A 26,541-nucleotide genomic window follows, 5' to 3' on the forward strand; every position below is an offset into this window, starting at 1 on the left:
GACAGAGTTGTTCTGCAGGACTACAATTCTCATAGACCCCTGCATACTGGGCAAGGAACTGCTCTTGATATCCCAGCTCCTCTCTACTGTCCACCATTTTTTTCCCTTTGCATGTTAGTTCTGATCAGTCCCGGCCATGTTATGCCTCCTTCCATACTGCTCTTTCATTATGGTGTCCCAGCCAGTAAAGGGCCCAGCATGGCATGCACAAAAGATAAAACTTGTGAATCACAGACCTGGGAGGAGATCACCTTAAATCCCTAAAATGCAAGTTCTTTAAAGGCTCTTCTCCCTTGGGTGCTCTAAGCCGCTTTACTTAATGCTCTATAATGCAAGCACACGCTTAGGGAATTGGTTTGGCTTAGTGAGGGTTTGAGCACATACAGGTGTCAACATGTCTATAAAAACATTGGCTTTTGTAGAAAGTCAATATTAGCTCCAGGATCTTGTGGAAGCCACTTGCTTTCTTGTCTCTGTGGTCATGCAGCTTCGAAATAACATAAGCATAGCAGATGCATCACCTACTGAAAATGGGACTCCAGGTCCCTTTGATGGTCCTCAGTGGCCCTACCAAGCACCACGCAGCACCTATATGATGGTTGCAGCCCTAATGGGCACAGTGGTGGTGGCTGCCACCTTCGTAAATGGCCTGGTCATTGTGGTGTCTGTGCGCTACAAGAAACTACGTTCTCCACTTAACTACATCCTGGTCAACTTGGCAGTGGCGGACTTGCTGGTCACCTTCTTTGGCAGCACCATCAGTTTTTCCAACAATGCCAATGGCTATTTTTTACTGGGGAAGTCCGTCTGTGAGTTTGAGGGCTTCATGGTCTCCTTGACAGGTAGGGACAAGTGTGTCTGGCAATATGTGGTATGCTCCTGAGGTAAAATAATCAACTTTTAGCCTCTTTTCTCTGTCAAACCTGAATAACAGTAAAACTGAGAGAAGCAGGGTGTAGCTGACAATGGTCAGCTTCAACATTAATTCATTTAATACTGTTCTGGAGCACTATAGACCTGCAAAACTACTGTCCATCAAAATCCTGTTTTCTGGGCCTCATACGCTCCTGATCACATTAAAATTAAAGTCTCTTTTCAAAAGACTATCTTAATTTGTATAACCTCTCTGCCTCCAGTAAATATTTTGTCCTTCTATTTCCACAGGTATTGTAGGTCTCTGGTCACTGGCCATTTTAGCCTTTGAACGCTACATTGTCATTTGCAAGCCAATGGGAGATTTTCGCTTCCAGCAGAAGCATGCTGTAATTGGATGCACCTTCACCTGGGTATGGTCCCTAATATGGACAACACCACCTCTCTTTGGTTGGAGCAGCTATGTCCCTGAAGGTACACATAGAAGGGGATGAGCATGGGTATGATTGTCCAATAGATTCTTACTTATCTTCCTCCTTATAAAATGTAGTGGCCAGTTACACAGCTTTCAGTCTTGTTAGACAGCTGTAATGGTCTCATGTCCAATCCAAATATAGCTGACGACTACACACAGATATTGGGTTGAGACTTAAAAGATTGTGAATGTTAGTCTTGGAATGAAAGTCTTCATTGTTGTGTAGCTTATTTGTATTGCTGAATAGGATGAGAGTTGTTGCGGTCAGGCTGATGAAAGGAGCAGAACTCCACTAAACGCCTACCTTTCAGGCAATGTGTAATACCATTTATAAAGCGGTGTTCAGGGCTATCGTAGTGTCTTTCATATCCTGTCCTTCAGGTTTCTGTCCTTTAGCCCATTCTTTTTTAGTTATTTATACTTCCGTTAGCTTATATTATCAATTCTTTTAAGGATATTTCTTATCATTTTTATGCCAATGACATCCAGCTCTATTGTTCTTTTATGAGCCAACAATCATACAAGTTGTCTTTTCTTGTTGATTGTCTGATGGAGATTAATAAATAGCTTTTAGCCAAAAACTTAAAGCTAAACTCTCAGAAAACAGAGCTTCTAATATTTACCCCTCCTGACCTATACCCAGCAATTAGCCAAAAGCTTTTGTCGCTTCTCTCAGGTCTCTCTCTACGCATCCTAGGTGTTGTTTTTGATCAATCGCTGAATTTTGATGCCCATGTGAGGTCCCTTAGTCGCTCCTGTTTTTTTCATTTGAGAATCCTATTCAAGTTAAGGACTGTTGTTTCTATGGCTGAGATGGAAATGCTTATTCACACTTTTAAGGTGGGTGCGGCAATGCGCTGAATCAGTGCATGCTCCCAACCAACCACAGCATTGATTTTTATAATTCTCTTTTTACCTGTCTAAGCAAATCTGGTTTAACTCGCCTTCAGTCCATTCAAAATGCAGCTATGCAGGCTTTTAACATGCTCCCGTAAGTGAACTCACATTTCTGCTATTTATTCTCTTTGTATTGGAGTCCAGTAGAATTCAGGATACAATATAAAATTCTCTTACTCACTTATAGAGCCCTGCATGCTCAGGTTCCTCAATACATTGTGGATCTCCTGCACTATTGGATTAGATTAGATTAAATTTAACTTTATTTTCATTGTACAGGTACAATGAAATGCAATTTAGCATCTAACCAGAAAGTGCAAATAGTAGACTAAGGTGTAAATGACACCACTAGTTGAGCCCTGTGATCCAGTCCACAAAGCCTTCTTTCTGTCCCTCGTTCCAGGTTGAAGACGTGTGGGGATCAAGCATTTCAATTTGTTGCTCCCAGGCTTTGAAACAGTCTTCCTCCTTCTCTGTGATCAGTGCAATTAGTTGAACAGTTTAAAATCCAACTTAAGACTTACCTTTTTGTTAGTATATCCATCCATCCATCCATTTTCTAATCCGCTGAATCCGAACACAGGGTCACGGGGGTCTGCTGGAGCCAATCCCAGCCAACACAGGGCACAAGGCAGGAAACAATCCTGGGCAGGGTGCCAACCCACCGCAGGACACACACAAACACCAAGCACACACTAAGGCCAATTTAGAATCGCCAATCCACCTAACCTGCATGTCTTTGGACTGTGGGAGGAAACCGGAGCACCCGGAGGAAACCCACGCAGACACGGGGAGAACATGCAAACTCCACGCAAGGAGGACCCGGGAAGCGAACCCGGGTCTCCTAACTGCGAGGCAGCAGCGCTACCACTGCGCCACCGTGCCGCCTTTGTTAGTATATTTTTACTTTATTTTTTATTTATTATATCTTTTATATTATTTTATTTTATTGTACAGCACTTTGTGACACCAGTTTGAGGAAGGAGCTTTATAAATAAATTTTACTTACTTAAAAACTTATGCATGCTCCCAACCTTAACCTTAACCCTACTTAATTACTTCCTCATTTGCGAACTGAATTACCATAAGAGAGCTGTTATGAGAACCACATTATAAGTGGAGGCCACTCATGATGCAGCTCAATGCAGTTATTTCACCCACCCATTTTCTAGATAGAGAAAAAATGTTACAGCAACTCAGGAACATCTTATTAGAGATGTGGGTATACTTTAGAAGGCCTTTCTGTCTTTGTCAGGTGAGAAATCATCTGCCAATGAATCCAATAAATTATGACCATCTATTGATTGTACAAACTTAGTGAAACCCACAAAGTATCAATATAGATCAAGCATAGGGGCAGCCAACACCTTAAATTGAATTAGGAATTATATACAAAAATAAAAAGGTGTCTTACATATACATGAAAATTAGAAATAATCCTATCAAATAGAACTCCAATAAATTTTCACAGTGGGTTTACATATATCTAATGCTTTCAAAACAAAGGGAAAAAAAGGACAGGCAACAATAGTGGGCCGAAAGGAGACAAAATTGTGAAATATATAAAGGTATACAGTATTAGTAACATAAAAATGAATAGACTAAACAAATATTCAAAAAACAATTGCTGAATAACATTAAATTACTATATTACAAACTCTGGGGCTCTGCCTCCTGCTCACTTTGCTTGCCAACCCCTGTGTGGTCCTTACACACTAGTCCTTTCCTGGATCTGCCGCTTGCGATGAATCGTGCTGTGCTTTTGGATAAACACAAATATCAACTCTGTCTTTGATATCTTTGTCTTTCAAAACTATTATCACTGAGAATTCGTCACATGTTGGTTTATTATATATGCAAGCATGATCTTTTGGATTAATATAGAAATCCAAGAAAATTTCTTTGTCTGTGTTTTTCAGATAAATTTTGTGTAAAGTGCGATACTTTTGGACATATGGACTTGTATCCATTATTAGCTATAGAATTTCTAATACATCTGATCGTTTAACTCTTTCGATTCTATGTTGCATCGCTTCTTTGTGATCATAAATATAAACCTGACCGAATTGTGGTTTCTTTGAAATGAAACTTGTAGTAGCTTGTAGTGTCATATCACCTGTGTCCATATATTCAATCTCTTTTTGCTGTTTCCATTTGTTAGTGCTAATGCGATCTTTACTATCAGTTTTTTGAGAATTTCGAATTTTAGTACTTTGATAATCTCTAACCTGCTCTGCATGTGTATCGTGCCAACATTTTTGAACCTCTTTACCATGTTCTACTTTGTCTTCTATTCTGTCTTTTCTTCTTCTACTGTTTGTCTTTTACTTCCAGCCCCGCTTGGACCTGTTAGGTTTTCACTTCATCTCTTGGCACAAAGTCTCATCTCGCGGGACGTGAAATTATCTCTCTGAAAAAGTCTTATCTCATTCCAAGATTTTTTCATATAATAGAGAGATATGGAAATAAACACAAAGAAAGTTTTTTGCATCTTTTGACAAGAAAAAGGAACTGTTTATATATTTGTTATACACTCTTAAAAATAAAGGTGCCTGAGAGGTTCTTCAGAGTGATGCCATAGGGGAACCAGTTTTGGTTCCTAAAAGACCCATCCATATGAAGGTTCTAGAAAGAACCTTTATTTATTTAGACCCATAACAGGCTCCATACAGTAAATAACCATGATTCTAAAAGAATCCATGCTGCATACATCCAGTAACACAGGATAAGTTTGGGTTTCTTAATCTGTGAGTGTCCTGCTAGGTAGCCTGCCATACATTAAAGATTTCAGGTTTCTTCTACATTTTAGGAAGTTTTTCAAAGCACAAAGAACCAACTTTCTAAGAACCCTTCCCAGAATGGAGTGGTGCTTTGTCAAGCAATGGCTCTATGAGGAACCGCACAACCCAGGAAAGAACTATAAAGTGCTATTAAAGAACTAGAAATTCTAAAAGTGTGTAACAGTAACAGTAATCACAAAAATAAGAGTTGTACAATGGCAAAAGTAAAAACAATATGGACTGAAAAAAAAAATTATACCTAAAAAATACAGGTATATTCTGTAAATATAAACAGAGTTAGTAAAGGCTAAAAAAAACAGTCAACACATTCTTCATAACAAATAAGAAAAAAGGTTAAACATATACTCAAAGATGGAACTTAAAGCTTAAGTAGAACAATTAGTTATATTGACTGGATGCCAATTTTATGAGTAGGCTTTGGGAGCATGCCTTTGAACCAAACTCTCGGTCCAAATTATATATTATATTTTTCATATGTTGTACCCTTTACCAACTGCTTGCCTTCTCTGTCCCTCCTCTCCTTACCTGCCTCTTTGTTGTCTCTTTACACCACACCTGTCTACTCCAGCCAATGATCCCTCACAGCTATTCATTACGCTCTTAATAACTTTGATTTCTTCTTTATTGCTACCTTCATTCTGGCTCAGAAAATTCCAGAATTCTCTCATCAGTTCTCATACTGTAGTTTAGCATAGAGCCATCCACATTTTTCACCTCAGAAGTAGCAGCAGATGAGAAAAAGTTTAGTGGGCGTCTTTTTACCCATGATTTGCACATTGTTATTATTGTAAGGTTTGTCCCTATGCAGAATTCATTTTGTGCTTTTTGCGCAGCATACTTTTGTTACTGGTGGCTCTCCATTGCTATCTTGTGACAGCTGGAAGCATCACGTGTGTATAATCAATCCTTTGGTATTTACATTGACAGCATGCTATTACTGTCATCCAAGTTTTCTTTGTTACACAAAATATATGAGGGGGGACCCAAAAATATAAGGAATTGTTGGAATAAAAAATTACACAACTGCTGCAATCCTATTATAGTCACCTTCAAAATACTCCCTTTGAGATGCAATACACTTGTCCTAGTGTTTCTTCTTTTCCTAGAAATATTTCCCATACTCGTCTTTTGTTACTGTGTCTAGTGCTTCCTGCAAGTTTTCCTGTATTTCTAGCATGGTAGGAGATCTGCGGAATTGGGGGGGTGGGATGGTGGGGTTGCAAAGCAACAACCACATCATTTTTGGTCAAAAATCTTTTGACTAACAGCACAATGTGTGCAAGGGCAGCATGGTGGCGCAGTGGTAGCGTTGCTGCCTTGCAGTAAGGAGACCTGGATTCGCTTCTCAGGTCTTCCCTGCGTGGAGTTTGCATGTTCTCCCTGTGATTGTGTGGGTTTCCTCCTACAGTCCAAAGACATGCAGGTTAGGTGCTATTGTCCTTAGTGTGTGCTTGGTGTGTGTGTGTGTGCCTTGCAGTGGACTGGCACCCTGTTGGCTGGGATTGGCTCCGGCAGACCCCCATGACCCTGTGTTAGGATACAGCGGGTTGGATAATGACTGACTGACTAACAATGTGTGCAGGTGAGCTATCAGAGTACAAAATGCAACTTGTGTGTGGCACTGCTTGAGACGCTTTCTTCCCCAATGTGTTCCTGCAGACAGCTTAGTGTACTGTCATTGATTAAAAGTCTGTTTAAGGGGAAGCTCTTTATTAACAAGTCTATTCATGCACAAAAACATGATCATCTTGATGTTTGATATGACCTGACATGTTTTTTTTGGCTTCGAAAAAGAAAATTGCCAAAGTCACATGCACGATAGTAGAATAAATGTCAAAAACATGCATCTCAATCAACTCAGCATAATGCCACTTGGCAGACAGATTAACAAGGCTGTAGGCATGTGATAAGTAGCGGTATAGCTTCACCGTACTCCCCCTTGTACATATATCTGAAATCAAAATAAACAGCACAAAACAGTAAAACTACAATTACTTATATTGTACCCTCTCTCTGACTCTCTAATCTCCTTTATCTGCTGCCTATTTACTGTAGACTAAAACATTCTATATTTTATAATTATGAGGACCCACTATCACTCACTTACTCATATACACTGAGCAAACTTAGTGACACCAGCTACCCTAATACAGAAATCTTTGGCATGTGTGAGAAAATTTGACAGACCTGTAGAGAACACAGACATCTTGCTGGGGTGTGAGCCCACTGTCCTGGTGTTGTGAGAAAGCACCTCCTCCATGTTACCCTGCTGTTTCTACAACCAACTTACAATATAAGCTTAAAATGGATTGAAAAGTGTAGGGTCCAAAGCTCTAACGCAGGTGCCCTGCCAATAACTAACTGCATGTTTCTCCTGCAGGCCTGCGTACTTCTTGTGGTCCTAACTGGTACACTGGAGGGACAAACAACAACTCCTATGTCATGATGCTCTTCATTACTTGCTTTGTGATGCCACTCAGCATGATCATTTTTTCCTATGGGAACCTCCTGGTTACACTGAGACTTGTAAGTGCACACATCATCTTTGAATACAAAATTCCTCTTTTGTAGCAGATGTCTAAGCACAGGCTAAAATACAAGGCATGAAACCTAAGATTTGTACAGGGCAGAAAAGTGTCTCCCACAAATGACAAGCAGCAGAATTCACAGACTGGTCTTCACCTAGGGCTATGGAGGAAAGATCTGCTAATGACACTTGTTCAAACAAAATTTATTAATTCATTCAATCAATCAACCAACCAATCAATCAATACCAAATCTTCTTAATCTAGGTCAGTGTCCTGGGATGGGACCTATTATAGCAACATCAGATTCAAGGCATGGACCAGCCCCAGAAAGGGTGCCATTTATTTAAAAAAATCACATTAAGAATCCTTGTCACTTTGGCAGGTCAACTATATTCATGCTCTGCCTTTACAGGTGTATCTATTGATAAAGGTATATTAATTGCAGACTTGGGATGAAAAACTAGTTTCACGTTAAAAAACTTAATAGATATCTTACTAGTAGATCTCATACTAGATACTTGTCACTTCTTACTGATGAGTTTATTTGCCTGGGAGACACGATAGATGTTAATTGACTGAGGAGGACAGAGCATTATTAAAATAAGTCATACATAACATAGCATTACAATCTTAAAATCCATCTAGTCCAGTGCATGGTTGCTGTCTAGCTCAAAGAACCATACCTCCAAGCAAGACAATATGATTTATATTATCCTTCACAAGGCCCATTCACATGCACATAAGCCAAAGTTAACCTTTCAAGCAAGTCTTGGTAATATGAGAGGGAAACTGGAACACCTCGAGACAAAGAAGGTGCAAACCCCACACAGTGTAACATTACATACCTTACTATATACAGTAATTACTGTATATACTGAATTAAAAACATGTCAACATCCAAATAGTGGAACTAGCAATACACTTTCAATATTTACATGCATAATGTCCACATACACAGTGATGAATTCATACATGTAGACATCTGCTTAAATATTTCCTAACCTGACAGTGATATTATTTGCATGTTATTTTCATTCCTCTGCTCTTCTGTACTAGAGCCAGAGGTGAGCAGACACTGCCTCATTGTTAGCTCTTGCTTAACTGTAATGAGTTAGGGTTTTCCTACTGTATATGTTATATTTCCTTGATGATCTTCCCTGCCACAACTCACTAACTTCAATTTCCAATTCCAGAAGCCAGATGCTTCTCAGCTTGATGAAATAGTATCTGTGCCGTCCAAAACACTCTTTATGACAGAAAATTGAGATGTCTCTATATACAATGTGGGTGCTTTCCATCCATTATGATTCATTGCTAGGGTAAATGTTAGAGAACTATATCAAGTGACCCTACAAAACACAGACAGTCCCCCAAAGCAGTCCACAAATGTGCCACCACAAAACCTTATAAGGATCTTTAGCATCCTGTTCATACACTCCTTAAATTCATTGAGGTCCCTGTTTCTCCATCAAGGCCCTCTAGTTCTACATTCACATACACAGGCAAATTACATCTAAATATATTCAGACATTCACTTTAAGAATATCAATTATTGAGCTAAATAACCAATTTTTAGATGCTTAAAAAACATTATTTCCTGTTTTTATTTTGTCTTAATTCTTTACGTTGCAGGTAGCTGCCCAGCAAAAGGAATCTGAGACCACCCAGCGGGCTGAACGGGAGGTCACCCGCATGGTCATTGCAATGGTATTGGCATTCTTGATTTGCTGGTTACCATATGCCACCTTTGCCATGGTTGTAGCAATTGACAAGGATATAGTCATCAATCCAACTCTAGCCTCCATGCCCTCCTACTTCTCAAAGACAGCCACAGTCTACAACCCCATTATCTATGTCTTCATGAATAAACAGGTACTGCCACCAATAAGGCTTCTTTTTACTGCCCATCTATAGAGTTAAGGTTGCCTGGCATTAAGCAATCATTCCTGCTGAGATTAACTGAGGTTAATGTTTGGCAGCAATAAACTCAGATATGGGGTGGGGGGCAATCTAAGAAAGACCATGTTTTTTTTACATAATATAGTATACTTTTCTAAAATTATTAAACCAAGCAAATCCAATTGGAGTTCTGAACCTTTTTTTCTATTAAATATTAAATGACTTCTGCCATATAATAAGACTGCAAAATTCCATTTCTCAGGCATGACATTGCTTAACCAGGAGTATAAAGGATCCCTGTTTTCTTTCTTTTAAAATGTAATGTTTATGCAGTGAGCATCAGCATACAGTTAAAACAAATCATACTCTGACTGACCTCTGACCCATACATTTTAATAATAATTCATATTTTCCCACAGTTCCGTAATTGCATGCTGACTATGATGTGTTGTGGCCGCAATCCTTTTGCTACAGAAGAGGAGACTTCATCTACTGCTTCCAGTACAGCAGGACGCACTGAGGTCGTCTCTGTGTCTTCAGGGGCTGGGACCAAGGTCAGCCCAGCCTAACTCACAACCAGGCCATCATCCATACACATTTCTGGATCCAAAGTATCTGGGTTTTATCAGTTCTTAAAGTCCATGCTTTCTTTGTGGCTGGCTGTAATGCAGATCTCTGTATTTGATGACAACATAAACTTGTTACTGCGCTGAATGGTTCATAAGAAAAAGGACTGCTCTCCGTCCTTTTATAACTATAAGCTAGTTGTGTAGAAGCCATTCACTTTACTCCTCATAAATTATTCTTTCCTAATTATTTTATATTGTTCATTGATTGGGAGGTGCTTTGCATTTTCCTTTACCACAGAGTTCACCTGGGTAGTCTGGTCCTAGTCTTATTTTGAGGTGTTTCTTCTGCTAATTCACCATATAACTTCACTGCCAAGGGTGGCTCAGGTGAATATAGAAAGAAGCCCAACTTCAATTTTCACTTTAGTTGATTGAGCTGATTAATTTTAGTCATTTCTTCTGCTGTCTCCCATACCTATATATGGGCTTTCAGACTCTTTTGTTATATCATTATATAGCTAAGTCTAAAGGTCTAGATGACAAGTAGTTACAGCTCCACCCCCTGCAAATGCATGACTTCTTCTTGTCAGCTTCTTGGTAGAACAGCCCACAGCCTAGAGCTCATCAAATGACAGTGTTGATGCAGATGGTAAACAGTAGTATTGTCCACATGGCATCCAAACACACTTCAGATGGAGAATGCATCTCTTCAAACAATGTCTCATTAAACTGTGACATTTCTTAGCGAATTTCTTGTGATTAGAAATGCCAGGTATGGATAAGGAACAAAGTGGGACAAGCATACCTACACTTCACAGTGGTCAAAGTAAAGCTGAATCGGCTTTATACTGCACTGGTTGCTTAATTGCAGCAGACAGTCCTCTAAGACTATGTGGAACCTAAGAAGGCAGTTGCTTTCTTGAATAATACCATAAATCCTGCCTTGGGTTGTTTTGAGGAAATTGCTAAAGCAGTCCATTAGGCATACCTAGTTTATACAGTATATCAAGTTTTACTTGGCCCAGTATTGTATGGTGCTTTACAAAGCATTGAAGGTTGAAAGTTGAAGGTTGGGAGCGAGCACTGATACAGCACATTGACGCACCCACCACACGACAAACCACCTCAGGATCCCAACTTAGGACCTGAGCTCAGCCATGAAAGGTTACAGAGCATTCAAGGATAAAAATCAAGTCAACTCTTGTAGCTTAATTACAAAATTGGTCAAACAGCTGGTTAAATTCATATTACAATGTGTAATCAGTGAATAATACTATAAGCTAAGATAATATAGTGATTAAGATAACATGACAGCTCCTCCTGGTGAGCACTGCAATATAGAAGCAAAATGCCAAGTAGTTCACCAGGATATGAAAAATGTCATTCTTCTAATCCAATGCAGGTAATGCTGAAAAAAGGGAGGAATCAAATATTATACAATGAAACACTAAAGAAAGTCTACATGGCCAGTAAGAGCCTGACTAACCATAGATCACTCCCTAAATCAGTGGGTGGAATAACTTTGCTGTCTCGCACCTTCAAACACTTTGTTAAACTATTCCCTTTAAATCCTCTTCTGTTCTCAGATATTTCACTCCTCTGGTGTCAGCTCAGTAGATTTATGAAAATAATACTCTGGGTCTTTCTTATTTATATTTACTCTTACTGTTGATTTTTACCATTCCTGAATTGCTATCATTTTGTGTCCATTTTGTGTATTTGTTTGTCATGGGTGCCGCCATTTCGTGTTTCTGGATTTTATGGGTTCCACCATTTTGCATACCTGGTTGCTGTGGTGCTGTGTTGTTGTTAGACGTATAATGTATGTACGACATGTCCTATGACATAATGGCAGCCATGTTATATAAAATAGCTTTTTACAATAAGATGTATCCAAATCTTGTTGCAAAATAAAGGAATGACTTAGTGGGAAAACTTACTAAACTTTTTGGTTCAGAATCTTTTGATTACAACATTGTTTTTTGGTAATTTTGAATTCATTGGTTGTCCCTAAAACTTAATGAATGATCTGTTGGCCTTTAGTGTTCCAACTTTAGATATATCCGACTGCTCTTTTGTAACATCTCCAAAATCTCTACCACTGGGTTAACAAAATCATCAAGGAACAGCCTTTAAATCTTCTTGAGATTCACTTCTGGGGCAAGGGACACCCTCCAAAACACAAACTCGCTTAATTAAAGGAGTACTTTTATATTTCAAATTATCCCCTCGTTGTCTTGGGCAGCAGGGTCCCAATTAAATTCAGTTCAATTTATTATTGTATACAGCTATTCACTCAGTATCTTACACAGTCTTAGAATTTTAATAAATATAATGCAATAACAGTAAAATCCCACTTGTCTCTCATGGGATTTCTATGTTTACACCTGTTAAGACCCTCTAGGCATGTTGTTTTCATGGTGACTTCTGCAGAGGCAGAGTTTACTCCTACCCTCAAGTAGCTCCTAAAATTGCTGCACCCCTTAACTAGCTCACTTAATTTCTACACTTTCAAAATATACCAGCTTCCCTTCTACAAGTCTTACTCTGCCAGAAGATGCTGCACTGCCCTCTAAGCATTTCCTTACATTGTTACCTTTACATAGATATGGTTTACTTCTGCCCTACTGACTCCCATTTAGTCACTAATGTTAGTTTCAGCCTTGTTACATTCCCTATGCTCTGTTATTGTCCCCTGAACTGCAGTGACTCCTTGACAGTTGAACCTATTTAATCCAATACAGAATCTTAAAGAAAAAAGAGTCTACAACAGCAGCTTCAGGTACAAGACAACAGCAAGCCTGGGGAGGGGCAACAGGTAATCACTGAGTACACTCACTCAAATATCCATACTTAATCTCTCAGAAGGTAATTTAATGTTTCCTGTCAACCCAAGTGGCACGTCTCTGGAATACAAAAGGGCTTGGGAGCACCCACAGAAAAGCCAGCATGGACACTAAAAGCTTGTATGTTAGTTATATTCAAGTTAAAATAATGCCTTCCTGCCATAGCATTCATCCAAGCACTTCGTTGTTCCCAAAAGATTTCTATAATGGAATCATTCCATTTATACAAAGATGTTTATTTTTTTTTATATCACTATTCCAACCATACTAAACTGTAACAGACATAAATAAGAAGTAACTCTGAAGCATTCTGATAGCAAAAAGCAATCCTGAATGGTTTAGAAAACAGGGACAATATAGTCAACAAACATTTAAAAAGTCATATAACATTAATAGACACTAAATATTAAATTGAGAATTCACATTTTAGGTCCAATCTATGAACATTTCCTAACATACTTCATTCTTTCTTACTCATTCACCCATGTATCTATTTTCTAATCTGCTCAATCCTTTTCAAATAAAATGGACAACAAATAAGAACTAAACCTTTGTAGTATTTCTTACCCATCTTAATTCAAACCTGCAGCTCCAAGCTATTTATATACACATTCCGTATAAGTTTGTCAGATTAGATAAATAAATACACAGTGGTTATCAAGAACACAAAACATTTTTACTTAAAATTTAAATCTGTGGGTGAATCTGTCTTGTAATGGACTGGCACACCATTCTGCATACAGTAGATTATAGCTGTTTTGCTTTCTAATTCTATCTGCTTAACTGTAGCCATTGTGATGGGCGGCCACGGCCACTACCTGGCCGGGATGCCAGCAGAGTGGAAGGACCAGGGGAGAGGGCATTGATGAGGCAATACTTCCCCTGGGACACTAGAGGACAGCCCTCCTGGGCGGCTGTGGCACCACGGATTCCCACAAGGCATGTCAGGAACTGAAGTTTGGTGAAGCCCTGTTGGGTTCCGGGGAGGGACGCCAGGGGGAGCTGCAGAGCCCTTTAGAGGACCTCCCGCGCACCTGGGAGTGATTCCAGGTAATACTGATGAGCCACCTGAAACACTCCCGGGACCTGAATAAGAGGAGCCGCCTCACTCTATTGAATGGCCAGAGTCGGGAGGAAAGAGTGGAGGCAGATGGACTGGCGGCAAGGAAGGGAATGGAGTGTGTATTACGGTGTTGGTAATGTGTGCACAAACTGTAAATAAACACAGGTGTTGAGTGAACCTGTGTCCTGCCTGTCTGTGTCATGGGGTTAGGGTGGCAGTACGCCCCCTAGTGGCTCACACCATTTTGATGTCTATGCAAAATGACAATGCCGAAGCATGTTGACTGGTTAAAGAGGTAAAATAATAAACTTAATCCGGAATAATAATAACAAAATGACAGCTGTTTCTTTGTTGTGTTCCTACAAACAATCCACATGTTTGCACTGCAGCATCTTCTAAAAGGAAAACAATCTGAAGATTACAATTCCATCTGCATCATTCTGGACAATACAAATTGAAAACAGAATAAAGAAAAATTCTCCTAGAGTTTAAATCTAAGGGATAAAGGTCAGTTATAATAAAAAAGGAAAACACTGAATAGCATAAATGAGATCTATGAGTTTAGGTGTCTACTAATGACTCAAACTAGCTGATACATTCAAAAGCAATGGATTGAAACACTTTGACAAAGTTAACACCTAAAAAATATTTTTAAAAAATTAAACAATTACTAAACCACTCAGCGACCTGCCTTTTGTGTCTGGCCACCTAAAAATAAATGGGCAATGTGAATTTATAGGTGATTTACATACCTGTAAAAGCGGGCAAAGAACAACATAAAACAATATGGCAAAATTAAGAAGTGACTGACAATTAAAATGACATTTATTTTAACAACAAAGGAGAATTATTTTCATGAGAACCACAGGGTACTCTTCTTCCTAGTTTTTGAAAGGGAATTAAAGAAAAATTAAGCTTCTCTACCCAAGTTTTCAAAAGATCATAATTTGTCACCAACACATAATACATAGTGTTTTGCTGTGGCTAGAGAAAATTAAAACATGCCCCTCAAAAACAGTAACAGATATTGCAGAAATCTGTTTTATATGTGTGTGTGTGTGTGTGTGTGTGTGTGTGTGTGTCTTTCACAGCAATGACACAAATTGTATGCAACCATTCCCACATGAAAAGTATAAAAGCAGTGTTTTTTTTTTATTTCAACTGGATAAGGAATGAATAAATGACATCCATCCATCCATTAATCCAGTCATTATCAAATCCACTTGATGCAGTTCAGAGTTGTGGGTAACCCAGCTTCTATCACAGACCCATAAGATAAAAATACCTAGAGGGGTCACCATTTGACCACAAAGTACACTTACTCACATACACCCATATATTATCAATTTAGACTCCTAATGCTTGTCATTGGGACGTGAAACAACAGGTACCCAGAGAAAAACTAGCATACAGAGTTCCCTGGTTTAAATCTCAATATCTTAGAAGCTGATTGAAGAGAATTTATATTTATTTCACCTGTACATTATAGCCTTTTTGTATCGATATTTATTAAAACATCTAATTTATTAAACATTATTTATTTTATTTAATTATTTATTAAACATCTAAACCGCAGGGTGTCTGGGCTCTCCCTTAAAGATAGGGTGAGAAGCTCAGTCATCCGGGAGGGGCTCAGAGTAGAGCCGCTGCTCCTCCGCATCGAGAGGAGTCAGATGAGGTGGCTCGGGCATCTGATTAGGATGCCTCCTGGACGCCTCCCTGGTGAGGTGTTCCGGGCACGTCCAACGGGGAAGACCCAGGAGACGCTGGAGGGACTATGTCTCCCGGCTGGCCTGGGAACGCCTCGGGGTTCTCCCGGAAGAGCTAGAAGATGTGGCCAGGGAGAGGGAAGTCTGGGCATCTCTGCTCAAGCTGCTACCCCCGCGACCCGACCTCGGATAAGCGGAAGAGAATGAATGGATGGATGGATGGATCTAAATAAAGGTTTATTATTTTTCAATTTTTCTTGTGAATAAGAAGCACATTAATTAGCTATGTATGTAGTCTTACTTTGAAATATATCATAATAGTATTGTTCTACATAGCTCAATAACAACAACACAATCTTATTAGTTTAATTTTAAAGTTATCATTGTTACACAGACAAAAACAATATTAACAATGCATAGATATTAGTGACTTATTTAAATCTGGTAAACATATCATGCCTTAACAGGGAGGTCTATATTTATGGAATCTGTGTAGTATGCAGTATGGCTTTCCTCGCCTCTGTCATTAGTTGGACTTAATACAGGGTGGTCCAGATCTAATTATGCAATTATTGCATTGCATTGCATTAAAAGTTGCATAGTTAGATCTGGACCACACTATATATAGGAATACATTAACATTTATATGCCATATTACTAGTTAGGAGACTTAGAAATCTAATTTATATAAATGTGCAATATGGACGAAACGTAAACACAAATACCACACTAGGACTCTCTATTCCTGGACCATGGGTCTGCAACGTTGCACAACAATCAATGGGTTCCTGTTCTATTAAAGGAGAAGGGTACCGCTGCAGCTCGGAGTAAAACGGGCGTATCCTGTGGGCGTGATCATCTGTTAATCATTTCGGACTGGTTTATGTATATACTGTAGTATAATATCGTATATTTATGTATGATATCGCTGCTGCTTTAGAAATCCATGGTTTTCGATCAAATCCTGATATCGGTCATCGTCTGTGTGATGCATGGTCACTCTCCCAGTGTCTGAGTCCAGTTTTCAGCCCACGTCCACGAACGCAAGCTTGTTAATTTTATTGGTAATTCCACCTTCACTCTTTGTGGAGATGTACGTTGCTCGACCCGGAGATGACTGGCGCCATGATCAAACCTGTTTCCTGCCTTACACCAAGTGCCACAAAGACAGATTCCGGGCTCAAGCGATACCAGTTAGGATCAAGCGGTTAAACAATGTTATTCTTGGTAGTTATTTCGACGTTGTGGCTGAAAATTAGTTATGTAATAAATAAGCAGATTAAAAACGAAAGAAAAATATAATAAACTGTAAATAACATGCATTAATTTTCGGAATGTCCTTATTACTTTTCACAAAGCGGGAAATATAAACTTCGAGTAAATTATGAGAAACGTCACTCATCATTGGCGGAGTAGTGCAGGAAGATCGTCCTCCTTACAGGAACGTTCCTGTTCGGTCACTTCCGCTTAAACCGCTTATGATTGGCTGTACTGTCCTTCATTCCCTCGTGTCATGGTCGGTATAAAACTCATTCGCTCACGTTCCACGGTCTCATTTTGGAAGATCGAAGATTTGTGTAACTGGTTATGGATTGCCTCAGGTAATATATATTCGAAGTATTGAAGGTGTACGTCTGCATTTTTGCAAGGATTCAGATTGTGTTGTTCCATTCCCTGTATGTGTTAAGTCCATATTTAAAATGTAGCCATCATAACTGCTAATTTTGTTTTTTATGACGCAGCATGCAACTTTGTATTGTTGGATTGACCATGCAGTTTCTAACTAATGGGCGGTGCGTTCTCCATGACAAATGATTATTTCAGGCGGTGCCTTTTTTGTACTTACAGAGGTGCAATACGTACATAAAAAATTATTAACCGCGTGTTCTACCAGTGCAGTTAAGTAATCGCGGATAACTCAAGATGGCGTCAAAGGATCTGTGGCGAATCACTCACTCCTTTATATTGTGTATTTGTATTGTTTTGTGCTTATAGCTCGTTAGATTGCATTATCGACTTATCTTGCGTCCACGTGTTGTTCGTCTTCAGAGCGTCCACTTGAGATATTTCACCTTCCCGATACGGTGCGTCCACGTGTATTTCTGGAAGAAATGTGAAATCGCAGTTTTTTTACATTTTCCACACTCGGTGCCCAATGCAGGTGATTCTTCGTGTTGTGGGTGCGGCAGCGCGCTCTCAGTGCATGCTTCCAATCTTGTGCAGAAGCCCAGGTAGGGGTAGCCTGCCATTTTTCGTGAAAAAGCGAAGAAGACGAATAAAATGTGTCGCGTTGTTCTAAATACGCGGCTGAACAGGATACATGTTTATAGGATTTTGGAGTGCAAGGTAAATTGTACTCTGCAAATTCGATAGAATTGTTTTCTTATTGAAAATTTGACTTCGTGGGGCGTGCTTCCGTCTGACCGATGGCACGTGGAAGTAGCCTTTATTGTGGAGGAGCGTGATTTGTGGGGTATTGTAATCCGGGAAAGAGTCGTGGCACTCCGAACTTTGTAGTAGTACTTTCATACGGTGGTTGACCGCTGCCGGTATTCTAATAAACTATTCGACTATCAAAATGTGCTCCGAGGCTGTTCTGCGCATGCGCAGTTTACAAGTTCTCTCCCCCCCCCCCCCATATATCACGTACCCATCTAGTTTTTTTTTTTTTTGTGTTGTTTTTTGGATTTTTTCCCCAACCTTGGACATAACAATGGCTGCTGGGTAGTAATGCTATAAAAATCTTGTTCGTTTTGACTTTTAAAAGTGCAATTGTTTGCATGCACATTCTTGCCTTTGTGCCCCCATTCCAGCATAGTTTGTTTAGCGTTCTCGAACCTATAAATATATAACTAAACTTTGAATTTAGGTGATTGTGACACGGTATGTTTTGTGATTTGTCATCTCTGAACTGTTGGCTTTAAGTTGGCAAGAAAGTAATGGGTGACTCCGTGGTTAATGAAAGCTTTATCCTTGTCGGCAAGTAAAAAATGGGGAGGTGTTGTATCCATTAAGTGCGTATTGCATTTCTGTGCTTTAACTACATTTGAGGAATGTAATTTCTGGCAGACTTGGTTTTTTTTCTTTATTGAAAAGATTGTAATAATGGGAAGCATTGTTTTCCATGAATTGTCGCACTTTGTCAACAGTATTTATGAAATAGTCCACTAGGAAATAGCTTTTGAGAACGCCTATTTCTTGAAAGTAACACGCATACTTGACATCCACACATCTGTGTGTGATAAACCTATAATTTCTTCCTATTATTGGTAGTACTAGGGTGTTGTACCGTGTTAGCCATTATGAATGTAGAGAAAAGCCAAGCAATAAAAGGTGTCATTTTGCTTGGCTTTTCTCTTCCCATTATTGGAAAATACATCTTTGTACTCCCCCTCCCCCCCCTTTCAATTTGCAATCTCTTTATCACTAGCACAGGGTAAGTGTTTTTTGTAGTATTGCTTTACAAATGTTTCATTTAATTATTGATGCAATATTAAGCCATGGTTTTCTTTCATATGTTCAGGGGTCAGTCTTTATAGTAGATGTCCCCTATTTTGCACTCATGGCAAGAGCAATTCCTGGTTTTGCTTTCATCACTTAGGAGCAAATACCTAATGGTGACAATGAGACCTGAAACAGTTTTTTTTTTTTTTTTTTTTAACTGGGCCTGTTACTTTTGGTGTTTCTGGTGCAAATTTTTGCACTTCAGTTTTTAATTTGTGTTTAAATGATGTAAAAGTTGGAATATTGAATCTGATGTCTTGAATTCCTATCCTACCAGTGGCTTCTTGTAGTAATTTTTCCATCTCCATAGGTGCTGTGTCTGGTGGTACTTTATTTTGCCACAAGTAGAACATCTGACAAAGAATTCTAGACAAGGTAAGTAGCATTCCTGCCTGGCTTTCAGAGCGCCAACACACATGTCCATGTCTTGACACAGTAGGCTATGACACGTGTGGCGCATACAGCAAAATCCCTCATGCGACCCACTACTGTGCTATCAGCAGTAGTGATACTTTCGAGGTGAAACATCTTGTTTCTGGCCTTGTAGGATGTTACCATATACTTCTTGTCGTACAGCATTATGTGTATTTTAAAAATTAATGCAATATTATACAAACATTTTCTAAAATCGTACCTTGTCTATTTTTATCTCCTTCCCTGTGGTAAAGTTTAAGCCTACAAGTATGAATAAAATTTAGGGTTCTAGGGAGCATGTGAAAGGTGCCATACAATTAAAATGTATTAGGGGTACTATTATTTTTTTTAATGCATGTTCAATTTTATCTTCTGCTTTATTGGTGCAGAAGTGTGGATGACTTAGAATATTGGCACAGCTTTTTGAGACTGCTGCCTCAGGTTTCCTGCCTATGTATCTGCATTCCTTCCATGGTCTCAGAATTAGAGCAGTAATTGAGTTCAATAATACTGGTTTATGTAATAGAATTAGATGCTTACATTTAACGTTTTAACTGTATTTATTGGCAGTGTGTAGGCAGCTACAAAACCTTCTTTTATAATAATAGTGACTATAGTATACTGTGGATAGAACTGTATTTTATCAATGCTAGTCTGAAATGTCAGGTTTCTGATCGTAATTTTGACTTGTACCTGGAGGTCTTCCTTTCTTATTAATGGATGTGTTGAAGCATTTCTACATCACCTTTAGCATATGTGGTGGTACAACTACTGGCAGTACCAGATAAATATCTGCGGTTGCCCCCTTTCCCTTCGACAAACTGAAACCCCCAATATTTTAAATTCGTCTTTCTTCCTGACTTGTACAGAATCTAATTGTTTTTCTCTTGTAGGAAGAAATGAATCCCTGTTAAAATTGGATCATGAAAAGTAGTAAGTATTTTCAGTTTTAAATTACCAAGGGCATATATGGAATATTCCAGCATGGCCCCTAATATTGATATAAGGTGTGCAGTGCTTTTTTTTTTTTTTTTTTTTTACAGCTGTTGTGATGAATGAATAAATGTTCAACTGCTCTGAAAGACAGTGAATGATTTTTCGTTTTCATTTCTGAACAGCTAGCAGTAGTTTTTATCTAACATCCTCTTTAAGTTGGAGTAAGCAGAGCTTTGCTGGCTGAATGGTGGCCTCAGGTCTAAATGCTTTTTAAAATCATTCTAATACTCTTGAAACTACTTTCCTCCTCCTTTACAACAGGATAAGCCCTGAGTACTGTTGGAGTCTTCAGAGGGTACCAAGCATGGTAAGCATACAAAAGATACCATATGATTTTGTGCAGGGTAGCTAGAGATGCTAGTGGTCCAAATGAAAGTACCTAGTTAACTGGAAAGAGAACCCCAGTAATCAAAGCATTGCCACATGCTAGTGTTGTAGTTGCCAGCCAGAGTGATGGCTGTCTAAGACTAACAGATGGCAATAGAGGTATCCTTCCATGTATTAAGTGGGTCCCTGCTGGTATAAGCATTTTCTATGGGCTACTTTGAAGATCTGGCCCTTAACGTTGCTTAGCAGTACAGGTTCTGCTAGCATGTCCTTTAACTTGGTGACTGGGGTTAAGCTAGTTAAATGATCCTCTCTAACCACTGAATGTGTCACCCCATCAGTCAGGGAAGTTATCTGTATGGGGCAAATTGTGGTGCCAAGAGTTATGGGGAGTTCTGTCCCTGCCATCACCATGTGTTGATTTAAATTCTTTGCTTTTAACCTGAGAGTAGGTATGATCTACTGCCCCTTGACTTCAGGCGGTTTGGGTTCCCATTACTCTTAGTTTGGAACTTGCAAGTTTCATCTGTGTCCAAGAGGGATCTTTTTTCATGTCCTTAGGTTTCTCCCACCTATCAAAATTGCATTAGATTAATGGGGAAACCTTTTTAACTGGTTTGTCTGACTGGAATTTGGGTGTGGTAATGGTGAATTGTATCCCATTCAGAGTAGTTTTTTGAGCTTGTGCAAGAGGCTGCTTGAGTTGGGAAGAATGCTCAAGTAATTGCTTAAATATGTTTGTGGAATCCTGTTTCAGCTTTGAGATGCATTTTATGGTAGGCCAAATGAGTCATGTTCAAGATGATTGGTGTATGATGATGAAGTGGAAATATCCTCTGTACAGGTCATTACTAAGTCCTGCGTAAAATTGAGGGGGTTTTGGTATTGAACATTAAAGGAACAGTTCCACCCTGTACTATCCACTGTCTCCTGTTAATTTGCATATTTTTAAGGAAACCTGTTTGAGGTCTATCCCGATAGGTCTTTTTCAGTAGGACCACATCGTTGGAAAAACCTCACAAAGAAAACCTGCAGTTCAGCTTTACCCACTAATCCATAGCAGTTGGATATTTGGGATAAAACTGCAGAATACTATAATTTGCTTACAGCTTAGTAAATACTGGTTTTAGAAGTAAACCGACCTTGCATAGATGGGATTGTTCTTGTAAGCTTATGTTTCTTACTGTGGTGTTTTGTTTTTGTTTTTTTTTCTTCTCTCCGTTAGTCATTGCGTGGTCTCTGATGGGAGAAGATCTGCTCTGTCTCCTTAAACAGGTATGAGTGACAGTGAAGCTTGTAATTTTTTCTTCAAAATTAACATGCTGAATGCTTGCAGTAGTTTTGGAATCTGTTGTTAACTTTGATTATGTAGCTGTGATGAACTCTAGTTCAACTGCTGTGTGACCTATCATGAACACAATATCTTGGTTCTGAGCGCTAGTGTCATGTCAAACTTAAGGATTTCTGTTTGAAGGGACCCTTAATCATACCTTATTTCTGTTACAGGGTGTGACCTGCACCATGTAGATGGATGCCTGACAAACAAATGTGAGTGTCTGGTTATGGAAAAAGTAGCAAACTTTTAAAATTTACATTGTCAACGCGTGTATAAACCAGTTGTCATCAAGTTAGGTGCTGCTTGCAGTCTTGGGAATAGAAGTGTGTGTGTGTATATGTAACAGCACTGCATGGTATCTGCACCCAGTCATTTCTCTGGCTGGGTTGTTCATTACGCAGTGCTAGAGCAATTCTGTATCTGGCATCGTTGGTTTCCTCACTGCAGTGTGTGTGATACCTGGTATTTTTACTGAGACAATGTTTATAGCAAGAAATGTAAGGAAATATCCATCTTGACTGTGTTCTAAAATGAAAGTATACAAGTAAAACGCTTAGGTTGACAAACTTGAGGGATTTGATTATAACTCGTGTTTATCTCTTTTGATTAGGCACCTCTGGCACAGTCTGCACATACAGGGGCTACTTTTGGCCAACTTCGTGAGCCATTTAGGTATGGAATTTTTTTTTTCCTTTGCCAGATATTGAATTAACTTTTGTAAAGGTTTTTTGTTTTAGTGTTCTAGGGTCATTACCAAGGCTGCTTGGATGTGTGGTTTCTAGCCAGCTGTGGACATGACCAAAAAGTAGTTGCATTTTTTTTCAAAGAAGCCCTAGTTTTTATACTAGTTGGTCAGCTGGAAAGTGCAGCACATACTTGGCTTGAAATTTGCACAAGACCTTTCTTCTGCCTACCTAGTAATTCTTGGTTTTTTCTTCCCTAGTGTGTTTTGGAAGTACAGTAAGTGAGTGAACTAACCAGGTTCATGGCCATGTTAAGCACATAAGGCTGTTTGGTAAGTGGTGTGTGGGGGTTTCTTTTTTTGGTTAAAACATTTTTTACATTTTTCCTAATTAAACATCCCCAGGAATCAAGTTGCCAGTGTTTTTTGTTCATTTTCAAAGCCTTTCACTTAATCCTTCTGGTGTTTCCTTGTACAGTTTTGATAGAAATAGAAGTTTGACTCATCAAAATAGTTGCTCAGCTATTGAGTTTGAACACTGTAAATCATCTCATGCACATACTTCTTGGGGTTATTTTCAAAGAGAGTCTCTGTTTCCTTTTCCGGTGACTCTTTACGCAATGACCCAAGATCAGTGCCTTTTTGAGAGATGAACTCTGCTTCCTTCAGCATTTGAGTTCTTACCTTGAAAGAGGCTACAACTTAATCTGTCAGTCTGCATTGATTGGTACTGTTTAGTTTCTCCTAATCTGAGCTATAATAGGATTTAACTGCAAAATTGAAGCTTGACTACAAAGAAATGATAAATCAGTAGCTTAAGTCCAAAGTATACCACTGGTTAAATGGACTGCATGATTTGCATGTTTTCCACCAATGCAACCTCATTTGCATACTGATGGTGGTTTTTTTTCCTCATCCTCTTTCCACAGGTCACATGGGTATACGAGGGAGTCAAATTATCTGCACTTGTTACATTAAAACCTCATTTGGCAGCACTGTCTTATCAGCACTTTCGATACGAGGTCCCTGTCTCCCCAGTCACTGCTGTGCAGGTGTGAACATATTACCGTTGGATCATTTGACTGCAGTGCAAGATACAATGGCTGCTCCACTTGTGATTTGTGTGAAAGCAGTGTGCAGTGATTAGTTTTTTTGTGGTCTGAGGTTGTGCCTGGTGGTGTTGACTTTGTGTACAGTATGGAGAAGGTGTTTTGTCGCAAAGAAGTGTGTATGAATGGATAGACGTTCAAGGAAGGTTGCACAAGTGTCAGCCATGAAGAAGGACCTGGGTGCGCATTTACAACTGCCATTGAGTGCACATGAAATGATTCTAGACAAAGGACAGTAGAGGTGGCAAATCTGCCATGGCTCTGCCTATGCAGTAATCCACGACAGACTTGGGTTTTGAAGGAAGCCCTATGAGGACAGATTCATGTATGAAGAGGTGAAGACAGTGGTGCTTTTGTTGCTTGCAACTCGGCTTTAAACTTTTTGGGGGGGGGGGGGGACAAAGTGTATTGAAAAAGCAGGGAGATTGTTGAAAATTTTGTATAGTAGTGTGAATAATTTTTGACTCGCCCTCAGATTTGGGTCCAAGTAATTTTTCTGTGGGGTTTTGAATAGTACAGCACGGCACTCGTGTGCTACCGGTAGCTCTCGGTCCCTTTCCAAGTAGCTTGCCAAAGGGTTAAAGTTTGAAAACTTGATTAGTCAAATTAGGGGTGGGCAATCTTTACAAAAAATCCTATCACTATCCACAATCTTTTCCCAAATGTGGCATACGCTGAAGAGAATATCCGGACTTGAACTCAAAGCCCAAGTAACACTTATTTTAAATCTGTTGAATTGTTCACGTTTGCTAGCTAAGCTGAGTTGAGCACACCCCAAAACTGGTGAGTGAGGAAGGCTCCTCCCTTTTGGCCCGTTGCATCGGTATTGGAATTGCGCAAAAATAAAAATAGTACTGTAGGCGAACTATGATACATAGCCAAATGAGAGAAGTCGCAAAATCACCTGGAATGTTCAAGCCAATTTAAATCTGTTAAGTAGATCTCTAGTGAAAGTGGACAGGCATACAGAGAAACGTTGGATATTAGTAAACCTTCAAAATGCGCCGTTAACATGTCAATAGCATTGCTGGAGCTTAGTAGAGCTAGATAACGATGAATCTTCTCCAAGCAGCTGTTAAAATGTCTGCTTTGTTTGGGTCTACATACTGCTGAATCTGCCTTTTCTGACACGTGTCATGAAATCAAAGGTCAAAAGAAGACTGACAGATGAACATTTTATGTTCACTCTCTTATGGAGTCATTTAAGTGGCTACACTCCACCATACACCTCTTGTTGATTCCGTGCAGTGCCAATTATCTAACTAAAAAACCCATCACACATGCAACTGCACAAGTGAGCTCTTGTGAAGTGAAACCGTGACCTGTAACAAAATGACAAATGAATAAGTAATATCTCTTGTAATTGCATTTTCTTTTTTGACGGCATTAATGATTTAATTCAATAGTGTGAGATACACTAGAAAATGCATACAAATGTACAAAGTGCACTTACAGGTGAAGTAAAGAGTTGTGTACACCAACATTTTGTAAATATTAAGGCAAAACAAGCTTTTTCAGTTTGAATGGGTTGAAATAAGCAATGAGAGTAAACGTTAGAAAACGTATATTGTGACCATTTTGTAAAAGTAGCTCTTTGAGGGGGAAAGTTGGAGACACCTGGTATAGACAATTGGCAGCAATATAAGCCTTAGACCTTTTCCACTGTTCAAAATAGCGAAAGGTAGTAGAATACTGTAGTATACATCCAAGGCCTAATTTTTTTTTTTTTTTTTTTTTTTTTTAACTAATTTGCTTACAAACGCGCACAGAATTGTGGTCTAATTTTTCTTGCTGCCATTGTTCCCTGTATCTAATTGTTCTACTTTCCCAATTAAAATTGTTCCCTCTAATGTGTCCTGAGTGTTAAGTTTCTTTCCTCTACGAGTTTGTCTCCATTTTTGCTTTTGGTATCTAGAAAAATGTGAGTGCATTAGTATGTCCTATTTTTTTTATGTGGTTTTTACAGTTCCACAAAATGATACTAAAATAAGTTCCACTTTGCCTTCAGAATTGTAAAGTGAACTAAAATGTTAGAGGTGCGTCTTAGCCTGATTTATCTATTAGAAGATGTTCATGCTTCTGGTAGCATTAGTCCCAGCTAAGAGCATCAGAAGTTAGTTGCTAAGTGGCTCAGTCTCTCTTAATCCTAGTTGTACAGACATGTAAGTAATTGGGGCATTGCATTTAACCTCACCTGAAGATTCTTTAAGCACATATTCCACATGTCTGAAAGAGGAAACCAGTGTATATCATACTTTTGTGGTCTGTGTTGAAAGACTGTTGGGTCGTCCGATTTCAAGTTCTCAGTAAAGTATGAATAATATTTGTGTGTAATATATATAAATGACCACGATGCAATCTTTGTATTAATGATTGTGATGTTGAAATAAAACTTATGATTTAAGATGGCCCTGTAGAAACTGGTGTGAGCCCTCACCATTTCAGTTGAATCAGTTTATTCTAATGGCACATTTGCCACATGCTGAGCCCATGGTTTCAAGTATTCTGTATGA

At 39.1% G+C, this 26,541-nt stretch overlaps 1 protein-coding gene, 1 long non-coding RNA gene and 2 other non-coding genes across 6 annotated transcripts; all 4 read left to right on the forward strand.

The window, feature by feature from the left end:
- Positions 1 to 417: 417 nt before the first annotated feature.
- On the forward strand, positions 418 to 11,968 carry LOC114655715 (pinopsin-like). Its single transcript, XM_051930960.1, has 5 exons — positions 418 to 842; positions 1,165 to 1,347; positions 7,427 to 7,572; positions 9,207 to 9,446; positions 9,893 to 11,968. Exons 1-5 carry the CDS (start codon positions 482 to 484, stop codon positions 10,040 to 10,042), a joined length of 1,080 nt encoding a protein of 359 aa, XP_051786920.1. The 5' UTR covers positions 418 to 481; the 3' UTR covers positions 10,043 to 11,968.
- A 5,140-nt stretch (positions 11,969 to 17,108) lies between these two features.
- On the forward strand, positions 17,109 to 25,882 carry LOC114655716 (uncharacterized). 3 transcript variants are annotated; one of them, XR_003716942.2, is made up of 8 exons: positions 17,109 to 17,261; positions 19,475 to 19,539; positions 20,472 to 20,511; positions 20,836 to 20,881; positions 22,408 to 22,449; positions 22,848 to 22,909; positions 23,181 to 23,252; positions 23,849 to 25,882. It is a non-coding gene; the product is annotated as an uncharacterized LOC114655716 (long non-coding RNA). The 3 variants fall into 3 exon arrangements; XR_007935659.1 differs by lacking the exon at positions 17,109 to 17,261 and adding an exon at positions 22,127 to 22,176 and having other exon boundaries at positions 19,136 to 19,539; XR_007935658.1 differs by lacking the exon at positions 17,109 to 17,261 and having other exon boundaries at positions 19,136 to 19,539.
- Positions 21,863 to 21,996, forward strand: LOC114656824 (small nucleolar RNA SNORA18). Its single transcript, XR_003717111.1, has one exon. It is a non-coding gene; the product is annotated as a small nucleolar RNA SNORA18 (small nucleolar RNA).
- LOC114656820 (small nucleolar RNA SNORA8) lies at positions 22,582 to 22,719 on the forward strand. The gene has a single exon (XR_003717108.1). It is a non-coding gene; the product is annotated as a small nucleolar RNA SNORA8 (small nucleolar RNA).
- Positions 25,883 to 26,541: the final 659 nt, after the last annotated feature.

The sequence above is a fragment of the Erpetoichthys calabaricus genome, chromosome 8, assembly GCF_900747795.2.
Source record: "Erpetoichthys calabaricus chromosome 8, fErpCal1.3, whole genome shotgun sequence".
Classification (NCBI taxonomy): domain Eukaryota; kingdom Metazoa; phylum Chordata; class Cladistia; order Polypteriformes; family Polypteridae; genus Erpetoichthys; species Erpetoichthys calabaricus.

Coding starts and splice junctions, on each gene's coding strand:
- LOC114655715 (XM_051930960.1), top strand. CDS start 482: ATGCAGCTTCGAAATAACATAAGCATAGCAGATGCATCACCTACTGAA. Junction 843..1,164: donor CTTCATGGTCTCCTTGACAG/GTAGGGACAAGT, acceptor CTATTTCCACAG/GTATTGTAGGTCTCTGGTCA. Junction 9,447..9,892: donor ATGTCTTCATGAATAAACAG/GTACTGCCACCA, acceptor ATTTTCCCACAG/TTCCGTAATTGCATGCTGAC.